This window comes from Lathyrus oleraceus, chromosome 6 (genome assembly GCF_024323335.1).
Source record: "Lathyrus oleraceus cultivar Zhongwan6 chromosome 6, CAAS_Psat_ZW6_1.0, whole genome shotgun sequence".
NCBI lineage: Eukaryota > Viridiplantae > Streptophyta > Magnoliopsida > Fabales > Fabaceae > Lathyrus > Lathyrus oleraceus.
In genome coordinates this window covers 358,810,300-358,821,777 of record NC_066584.1, presented here as the reverse complement: position 1 = coordinate 358,821,777, position 11,478 = coordinate 358,810,300, and the positions used below count along the sequence as shown (strand labels likewise).

General features: G+C 34.6%; 1 protein-coding gene across 1 annotated transcript; it reads right to left on the bottom strand.

The window, feature by feature from the left end:
• Positions 1-499: 499 nt before the first annotated feature.
• On the bottom strand, positions 500-4,544 carry LOC127092268 (myb-related protein 308). The gene is made up of 4 exons (XM_051031115.1): positions 4,313-4,544; positions 4,061-4,222; positions 3,572-3,701; positions 500-1,425 (listed from the first exon to the last, which is right to left on the bottom strand). The coding sequence occupies exons 2-4, from the start codon at positions 4,191-4,193 to the stop codon at positions 663-665; spliced, it is 1,026 nt and encodes a 341-aa protein (XP_050887072.1). The 5' UTR covers positions 4,194-4,222; positions 4,313-4,544; the 3' UTR covers positions 500-662.
• Positions 4,545-11,478: the final 6,934 nt, after the last annotated feature.

The following is an 11,478-nucleotide window of genomic DNA, read 5'->3' as shown; positions in this document are numbered from 1 at the left end:
TGTCCCTTTTTCTTTTTCAAATTTTTATAAAACGAATATAAATTGAATCACCCCCTAATAAATATCTAATATATTTTTGGATGTAATTTAAAATAAAAAATGAAACTTCCACAACAGAATTCGTGTTTATAATATGAAAGACAAGTTGATGTAGATGTATAACAAGTTGACAACTTCACTTTCTTCCCAGCTCTATGAAATACCAATCTTAAAATTTTATTCAAAAAACTTTAAAAAAATATTTCTTTTTATAATAGAGATCCATATTATTTCTCATGCATTTTACCCCTAACAAAATCGTCATTTTGCATGAAATTTCAAGTCTCATAATTATGAAAAACACCATAAAAGTTCAACCCCTACCCATAACTAGCTATTCAGCTTCGACCCCATACCCAAAAGTAAAGTCTTCAACTCCACATCTAAGATCTTCTAACCAGCCACTACTGTCAAAAGTACTTACCAAAAATAAACTATTGTAATAACTACAAGTCCACAGTTTAAACAATCCAAAAAGTCACAACTCATTTTTATTATTTTTGTACTCACGAATCATTATTTATTCTAGAATGGTAACAAATTTGTCTCAAACCTACACTAAAAATAGCCAATGACAGATCTCAAAAACAAACACATACATGAAAACACTCTTGTCTGTTTTTTTAAGAAAGAAACCAAGCAATCAAATCATTTTGTTTCTGAGAATCTATCTCTCCCAACATCTTACTATCACCTTCCCAATCATCATCTTCACACAACCAATTCAAAAGATTCTCTTTATGCTCCCTGCAACTATCCTCCTCCTCCTCAATATTAAACTTCATCACACTCTCCCAATTCCATTCACCACTTTCCCCATTATTGGAACCTTGGTAATTCACACTACTCTCAGGTTCCTCACATGAAGCCTGTTTATAATTAATACACACATCACCATCATCATTCATTGCTCTTCCATTTTCCTCCATTGTTTCTCTCTCTTCACTTAAATTTGTAGCAGACCCACATGTATCCAGCAAGCAATTTTCCATACACAACGCCCCACTGACTTCATTAATGTCGTCTAATAATTCACTCAGTCCTAAGATGTCGTCACATAACTCATACGTTGATGTTGTTTTTTCTTTCTCTTGTTCATGTGTTGTTTTAACTTCCACGTCATGAACTAATTTTTCCTTAATATCAGGTTGACTAATAGTACTACTATTAGTGATGGTTTGTTTTTTGTAGAACTTGTTTTTCTTCATGGCCCAACGACTTGTTCTACCACATTTGCGTTTTGGAGGAGGAAGATCAATCGTCTTTGTCTCAGTAGTTGTGGATATTTTGGAGAAACAGTACATTTTTCTGCTCAAATGAGAATTCCAATAGTTTTTAATTTCGTTGTCGGTTCTTCCAGGCAAGTGGCTGGCAATCATGGACCACCTGAAAATCGAACAAAACTCATAAACTTCAAATCATTATAATTTCTATGCAATAGTAGTATATTCGTATCTTCAATTTAATTATTAGGGACAACTTACTATAGTGATCTCTCAGAAACGTTGTCAATTTCATCAAATTCTTTTAAGTTATTGTTGTTTTAAAAAATGATGGTAATTTTTTTTCAACGGTTGAAATTCATCTTTACAAATAGAATGTTGCGGATTGGAAGTCACACATTATATTTGATGTCTTTATATTGTTATTGACTGAATTAATATAATAAAAAAGATTATAATAATTTGTAATATTTAATTAATACTTCTCGATTGTAAAATTATTTATTCAATTAATTCATATCTATATTTTAGTTTCACTATAAAAAATTATTTCTAAAAATATATAATTACTTTTTAAATACAAAATTATTATTCAACTTTATTTATAGTTGAGTAGATTTGATAGAACAATTGACATGTGTATTAGTTAAACGAGTATAAGCTCTAGTTCTATATCTAATAATTGAGTAATGTATTGAAAGTATAAATTAATTTTAAATTATTAATTTATAATAATTATGTATTTCGTCAAATATCAAAGATTTTAAATTATTTAATTGATATAATAAAATGATATATATTTATTGGATGTTGATGTAATACTTTTTTACATTACATCAACATTAAATCCGATGAGATTATTTATATTTATAAATTAATTTTAAAAAGACTCACTTTAAATTATTTTACAATCAATTTACTCATAATAATAAAATCATTTTTTTCAAATTAACTTAGTTAATTTAGGAAAAATCAAATTAACTCTTGGCCTATTTAAATTTTAAATCAATAATAGCAGTTCAACATACGATATTAGTTCAACTGTTTTTGTCTTTTATGGGTGAAATTTAATCAATTGTGTACGTAGTACTAGTCGTTGTATCATTTAATGATTCACCAAATTCTTAGGCATGTGGGCGTTATAATAACTATTATAATGTTTTGCCATTCCCAATAAATACGGGGGAAAATTTTACGGTGCTCCAGCAATTTTATCTCCTTTATAGTATCTTTTTCCTCCTCAATTTTTAATTATGTACCTCTAAAATATTTATTCACACTATCAATTGACGCTAAATTCAAAATCATTAACATAATTTAACTTTAAACATTTTTTTTATAAATCACACACAAATAAATGTAGGTAAAATTCTTTACGTATATTACTCAAAAAAAATTAACTATATTTTTATTATTTTTCCCCTTCCACATGTCATACTTTATTTTCGTCGACATTCTTTGCACACTGTCGCATTCTGTATATTTGTGTTGCACCTACATATTATTTGTCGTACAGTCATCATAACCGGCTTTCATGGCCACTTTTAGAAAGAAAACTCACCAAAAATTACTTGTTAAAATTTAATAAAATAGGTACAGTATATATATATATATATATAATATATATATATATATATATATATATATATTCCTATTTTCTTGGAACCAATGACAAGTTCTCACGAGTAACAACTAACCACATAATTCAAGAAAGAACAAAAGCAAAATATAAAAAAAAATCCTTATATTCAGATGATTAATTTTCATATACAGTACATCTGAATATCCAATGAGTAAAGATGTGTATCTCACATCCCAAATTGCTATTTGGACGAATATGATGGGTGGGGTTGATGAGTAGTTATTATTTTTATTTTATTTGATTCATTATTTTTCTGCGCGAGATAATAACAAGAAAGATCGTTCTGTAATGAAAAGAAAGCCACTTGTAGTATCTAACTCAATTTATTAGAGGTTGTTGCATGTAATTATTATTCACATATTATATTTATTTTCTAAGAAATAGGTGTCAATTATAATCATAATATAATTTATATGAGTATTGATTATGATCTTATTTTGTTATTTAATTAATGTTAGGGTTTATTCTGAAAAGACAAATCAATATTAACACATTAATGAAGTATTATACAGTCTTTATGTAAATGACAGATATTATAGATATTTGTCTCTATCTACATTATTACAAATAAAGACATAGGTCGAACTTACGTGGACAAAAATAATCCTGAATAAAAAGTGTTAAATCTAAAGTTCTTTTTTCATCTATATTTAGAACTTTCACTAACCTGTTGCCATAAGTAGTGTGCAGTTTTACTATAGTATCCTCTTCTTCAGCAGAAATGTTTCCTCTTTTAAGATCAGTTCTCAAATAGTTAATCCATCTTAGTCTGCAACTCTTTCCACATCTTAATAATCCTTCAAATCCAAAATAGTTATGTCAGTAAAAAAAAAATCTAATTAAATGTTTGTTCAAATTCACATTATAAAAAAAAATATCAAACCAAACTTTAATATAAAAAAATATCCAAATTACCATAATGTAAAGACTTTTTATAATATCATTAATTTCATAATCGTTCAATCATTTAAAAAAATTGACTTTTTATTGTATATGATTTAAAAGTCAATATTTTATAAAAAAACATTATCAAAACTATTCTTTAAAACAAAATGCATTAATTAAAATTGGTCCCCTCCCAAAGACAGTAATAGTTATAATTTAGATAAAAATAGTATTTTTTGTATTTTAATATTTAACTAGAATTAATTGATACCTGCATTTTTGGGCAATGACCTCCAAGACCCTTCTCCATTGGCCTGAATATATTTGGACAAGATCTCATCTTCTTCACTAGTCCATCTTCCTCTTTTCAACCCAACTTTCTCACAACAAGGAGCTCTTCCCATATCTAACTAGTGTCTACTACTATTTTGTCCTGCTAAAAAAACAATGCAGAAAAATGTTACACAAAAAACAAACAAAAAAACAACGTAATTAAAGAAAAGAAATGGTATCTACTATATACCTAGTTTGTTTAAGAATGAGACAAGACAATGTGGTTGAGAAATTGTAAAGTATGTTAGTTTGTTGTATGCTGTCATTCAACAATGGCAGAAACGACCTCTGTTCATGGTTTGTGAAAAGTATGAGAGAGGCGTTGAAGTGATTTATAGAATTGAAAAAGTGAGCAGTGTGTGTGGGATCGTTGATTTTGATGTGTGTGTGGTGGTAGATTGTGCCACGTTGGGTTTTTTAGAAATTGCTACGATCGTGGCTCATCCACCGTTAACACTCTCTTATGGAGCTTCCATCTCCCACGTTGGTGTGTATGAATGTTACAATTTGCATGTACTCTTCTCTGTCTTACGGATTCAATGACATAAATGTGAGATTTTGATTGTCCATTGTATATGCTTGACACTGTTATAATTTACTCACTGTTTAATAGTACTATAAAACATTTTCTTTTCTTTTATCATCATTCAAACTGTTGAAAAAGATTTTTTTTTAAATAATCAGTTTTTTTTAAATAATAAAAATAACTAATAATTCAAAAAAAAAAAAACCAAAATAACCAGTTTTAGAAAAGAATGCGTCAGATGAATTGGCACACCCCTAAGCATGAGGAGGAGGCGCCAATAGCATTTTGGGCTCCTCATAAGGAGGTGCCAATGCTATTGGCGGATGCATTGGCCCTCATGAGGAGGCGTCAATGCTTTTGGTGCCTAAGTGCAATTTGCAGTGTGGGCATCAATCCCTCTGGCGCCTGCATGTCCTGTCATGTGAGCGTCAATCCCTCTGGCGCATGCATGTCATGTACATTTGATGTTCAGTCTCCATAAATACAACGCCTTGGATCCAATATATTTCACTCAAAATCATCTCTTAATACCATAATTTCTCTAGTTCCACCACCATCACCTTCAAGTTTCTCTGTTTTAACAATGTCTGCATACATTCAGAAACGAAATGCTGATGTAATATTTTCCGCCGTTAAGGCTCCGGTACAGATTCGACTTTGGAACACATACGTCTGAACGTCTTAATCGGACGTTGTATAGTTGGTTAGATGGAGAAATTGGAGAGGGTGAAAGGATTAGAAGAGTACAATGGCTTGTGTCCACGTTCAACCAAAACGGAGAAGTGCGCGAATGGGTGGATATTAAGACCGACCAAGACGCCCGTAGGATGATGCATTACATGTTCAAAATTGTTTTGATGATTGTAGTTGCGTAGTTCTTGTATTGTATTTGTTATAATTATATGTGTTACTGTTTATGTAATGGTACTTTCTTCACAGACGTCTAATATGAAATAAATTTAGTTTTTCATATATTGCAATAGAGGTACATGTCAATTTATCTGGTTGTGCTCGTTTCAACACTAGGACAGTTATTACGATTGTGATCTGGCTGACGGCATGAACTACATAGTCTAACCATTTTGTTCGCCATATCCATTTCGGTTCGAATCTGGGTGCTATTTGGGCGATCATTTTTCTTCCTTCGCATAACTTCGTTTTGCCAGACGATGTCCTCTTGATATTATGGCCAATAATCCTCTTTTGCCACTACGGAAAAACTAATTTTATTAACATTTGAAAGACTGACGACTTTGTAAACTTCAGATAGCAAGTAGGATGGATCTCTTCGAACCTTTGAGCATGCCGCAATTACATGGGAGCGGGGGGTACGAAAGGCTTGGAACTTTCTGCAATCGCACCAACCTATATCTAGTTCGACTCTGTACTGTCCCATCGGCATGCCCTCATTGTGATCCATGGACTCGGCAACACTATACCAACCTTTAGTGTGGTCAAAGACCGTAACCATGTATGTGTTTGCTTTGGCAGCTTCATGTCTAATGAATTTCATTGAAGCATCACTGAACAATTGTCCAGATTGCAACACTGAACTCTAATTTGAGCGTATGGTTTCAAGCAGCTCCCCTAGCCTGAAATATGTTGTCTGCACCAAAGCGGTTATAGGTAGGTTACGGATGCCTTTGAAGACAGAGTTCATAGATTCCACAAGATTTGTTGTCATATGGCCCCAACGATGACCGTTGTCGTATGACCTAGTCCACTTCTCCAATGGAATACTATCGATCCACTGTACTGCATCTTCGTTTGACAATCTTATTTTCTCGCGGTAGTGTTTGAAAGAAGGTTCTGATAATGCGTAACCTGCATTGACAACCTTCTTCCGCAATGTCTTATCTTTGATTTCCCGCATGAAATTCTGAGCAATATGTCTAATACATAACACATGCGTCGAGGGAGGATTTTGACAGCTGTTATCAATGTTATTATATGCACTGATGATTGAAGGGTATCTGTCGGAGATCAAACATAAGTTAGGCTGAAGTGCAACGTGCAATCGGAGATTTCTTAGGAAAAAACTCCATCCCTCAGCAGTCTCCCCTTCAACTAGGGAAAAGGCGATTGGAAAAATGTTGTTGTTCTCATCTTATATCATTGCCATCAGTAACTTTCCTTTGTATTTCTCGTACAATCATGTACCATCAATTTGTATAATTGGTTTACAGAAAGAAAAACCTATGATGCATGGTTGATACGCCCAGAAGAGACGGTGAAATATTCCATTTCCAACAGCACACGTACCGTCTGGTGTATACGCGGGCAATGTTTCCAACTTGACAATAGTTCCGGGAGCATATTGTTTTAGCACCAACAGGTATTTTGGAAGTTGTTTGTAAGACTCCTCCCAATTTCCAAACACTTTTTCAACATCCTTTGTCCTATATATCCATGCCTTCCCATATGATGGAGTATACTCGTACTCTGCGCTAATATGCGAAATTATTGTACACACCTTTAACGACGGATTGTCGCCAATGACAGACAATATTTCATCACATATTAGCTGAGAGCTTAATTTATGATGATCCTGCATTGGGTCTGTCAGCATGCATGTGTGATCTGGACCCATTGATCCAATGTCTCAAGACTCACTCCTCTTCCGGTACGAAGCTGACAACCTAAACAGGCAGTGCTCATTCGGACAATAAACTTTATACCTTAATGCGTTAGTTCTGTCAACTATGAAATCAGCTGATAGTTGCATGTGAAATTTCTTAATGGCTTTTACACATTCCTCTTTTGTGCAAAATGTGTCTCCTTATTTCAAAGATCCTTACATTTGCACATAAGGATTGTACCATACATCTGATGAAGGTTCATCGTAACCCAAATTCAACCTTGTCATGTGTTGGGGTGAACAGTATGCATGACTTGTTGGTATTGGCTCCTCTTCCTCATTAGCGTTCACCATTGAATCAACCATGATCTCGGCTTCTTCTTCTTCATCATCTGGAACATTCACCTCAGCTTGTTCGTCATCAGTCTCCCAAAACACTTGTGATTGATCAATGAACTGAGACACCTGTTATTGATGTGGTAATATATACAACTATATATCATTGTAACCGGATTGTTCACGACTGGAAAACATATGATGAACATCGTCATCATCTCGAATCTTCTTCTAATAAAATTTTATCTGGTTTTCTGCAAACCAAACTGGATTTTTATAGATGATTTGGCCCATATTACTTCACTGCAATTTATTTTCTATTCTTTGTTTCAGATGTGAAAAATTTGACCGTCGATTTATTGTAAATTGAGTTACCTCTGTGTTTTGAAAACAAAAACTGAACAACTGATGATCAAATATTTCACCTTCGACATGGGCACTGATCATGTAATATTGTGTGGAATACATTTTGTTCAAATATTAAAAATCTAAGTTTCTTTACTGGAATTGAATGCATTGCTAAGTTGTTCATTTGTACAGCATAAATAGCATAAACATTAAACGCATTGAGCACTTGGTTTGTCTGTACAGACTTGAAAAGAATCCATATGCAGTGAAAAGAATCCATATGCAGTGACAAGAATGACAAGAACACACATGCGCCCAAGGAATCTCTGAAGCAAGGAATCTCTGAGCCCTAATATTCCTAACAGGCGCCCATTCCCTAGGCACCATAAAGCAACTTGGGCGCCAAGAGGAAGGGCGCCCCTTCACTTCAAATACACTAAGGCACCATTAGGAAGGACGCCTCTTCCCATTCCCTACACTTAGGCGCCAAGAGGAAGGGCGCCTCTTCCTTGCATGTGAAGAATCACATGCAGGCGTCAAGAGGAAGGACGCATCTTCCTTGCATGTGATTCTTCACATGCATGCGCCTAGGACAAAGGCAAAGGCTAAGGGTAGTCTGCATTTTGTCATTCCATTATCTAATTTTGCCATTGCATGCAACCAATCTCATTCTTCTTAGGTTGCAAACCTACTAACTCATTCATCTATAAATAGCCTTTCATATCAAATCATCTACAACACTACTCATCTATAATCTTTCTTTGCCATACTATTTCTCTACCACACTCAAGCTCTGCAACATCAAATCATGTATTTGTTGACTATGGGTGATGAACACAGAGGAACACTCGAGAATATCTCGGCTTTTATATGTTATCTCTCTCTTTTTATTTATTCTGTTTTAAGCAGTATACCTTTGTTATCTATGTTTTTCTTACTTCTTATAGAGTTGTCTTTGTTGATTATGTATTTCTTCTTCTCATTGCATTTCTTACTTTTTTGTTATTAGGATCCGAAACGTTTTAGATGTCGTGTACATGAATATGTACCCCATGATCCTTTAATAGAACCATATATTAGAGGATGTGGATTTGGAAATCTACTCAACATTGTTTCGTACTCGGTGGACTACAAGTTCATTCTTGCATTGTTGGAGCGGTGGAGACCCGAAATTCACACATTTCACCTTCCGATTGGTGAGTGTACCGTCACACTTGAGGACGTGTACATGTTGTTGGGTTTCCGTATAGATGGAAAGGTCGTGAATGGTAGAGTTAACCAAGACAACTCTATCTGCAATGAATTATTGGGTGCCCCTTTGTTAGACGACGAAACTGAGGGAGAGACATCCGGTCAAGCAAGGGGGCAAGGTATAAATTTAAAATACCTTAAACAATATTATGCCAGTATAGTATTATCCAAAGATTCAACCGAGTATGAGAAAATAATTAAAGCTCGGTGTTATATTACGATTTTATTTGGTAATTTTTTTGTTTCCAGAAAGTACAGGTAATTCTGTAAATATTATGTATTTACCTTTGTTACGCAACATTAATAAGGTAAACACATATAGTTGGGGTTCAGCTGTGTTGACCATCTATATAGTGAAATGTGTACAACTGGAAAAAAGAATACCTGTACTTTTTTTCATGTGCGTATTTGCTACAAGCTTGGGGTTGGGGAAGAATGTCATCGCTCGCCCCGATAAACGAGCGCCCATTTGTGTTCCTGTTTGCAACCAAGTAAGTCTAACACTTTACCATTTAGTTAATTATATTTTATATTATAATTAACAGTAAATAATATTTTTCACTTTTTTTTATCTAAGATGGTCAGTAAGGGGGATGAACTACAATAAGTGTCTGAAACACACTATTGTAGTCTATCGCAATCTATTGGACCACATTGGACATGATGATGTAATACTTCTACACAACTATATGTTAATATAAAAATACTTATCAAATTATTTTTCATCTAATCGTTTCGTATTGTTTTATTCTGGAGGTCATATCTGAGTCTTGATCATGATGTGAACCATGACGATGCTGCAGTTTGGACAGAGAAGACACCGATTATCTTATTCACTACGTGGAAATGCACCATAGTGACTGGGTTAAACTGCAGTTCGGCATGCTACAACAGATTCCAGAATCTCCCACGTGTTTGGGGAATTGGCATCAAAAAAGGGTTGATGTACAATGCGATTATTCTTACTAGAGAGACTTTGCAAAAGAGATGTGTCGTCAATGGAGGAATCAACGACAACACATCTTAAACGAACCAGTCATCTATGGTGCAAGACCGACTCAACAATATATGGCATGGTTTAGGTTGGTAACAACTCAACAGTTTGTATCTGAGTCGCGGTATTTGATGGATCCCCGCCAACTTGCTTCGTCATCGTACGCCCCCACAATAATTCCCCACCCAACACCAATGTGAACCCACCCAAACCCAACAACCAACCACATAACATCAACCAACCACATACACACAACAACCAAACACCCAACCTCGCAACCCGTTCATGTCATCCACCCAACAACCAACCATCCAACGTCGCAATCCATTTATACCACCCACCCGAACACAATAACATGAATCAAACTCCGCAACCACAACCGTCTATAGCCCGGATGATTCATATGGGTCACTTCATCGTATCCCCCCACCAATGACCACTCAAACACCCCATCAACATAACACCCAACCATTGGTTAACTATAGTACGCCCCAAGAACCATTGCTTCGTTTCTAAAACGACTCAATGGCCCAATTTGGACAATTATACTGTCCCTAATCCACCCAACCCCAACGACCTAACTACGATGACATGGAAACCGAATTCCATTACGGAAGCGCCGTTGGCCAGAGCCCCTCCGGATATTGGGAACAAATGATGACACATCTATCAAATACCGATGGAACTTCCGTCGGACCTTCCCACCAGCCATCACTCGATCAGGTCAGCACACAAAGACCTCAAACACCTCAAGAAAATCGTGGGAGACCTCAGAGACAAACTAACGCATCTGGATGTGGAACACGGGGACGTTATAATCGGGTTGGTCATTAGTTTATTGTCAGTCCAATGTAACCAATTATTACAACATCAATAAAAAAAATTCATTACTATTTTTTATTTATTAAATAAACAAAATTAAAATTTAAAAAAAATACAAGGGGTGTATGCGCCAGATGACTTGGCGCATACACCATTTATTACTTAGGCATCAGGAGCATTGGCGGCTCCTCATGAGGGCCAATAGCATTAGCGCCTCCTCATGAGGAGCCCAATGCATGCGTCAATGCTATTGGCGCCTCCTCATCATGCTTAGGGGGTGCGTCAATTCATCTGACGCATCATCTTCTAAAACCGATTATTTTGGTATTTTTTTGAATTATTGATTATTTTCGAATTTTATTTTAAAAAATTGGTTATTTTAAAAAAATCATTAAAAAACTACCTAAAAGTATTGTATTCATTTGAAAAATCAAATGATTTCTAAATATTACATTTTCCACTCTTTCATTACTCTGAATTTTCTTATACAATAGAGTTATT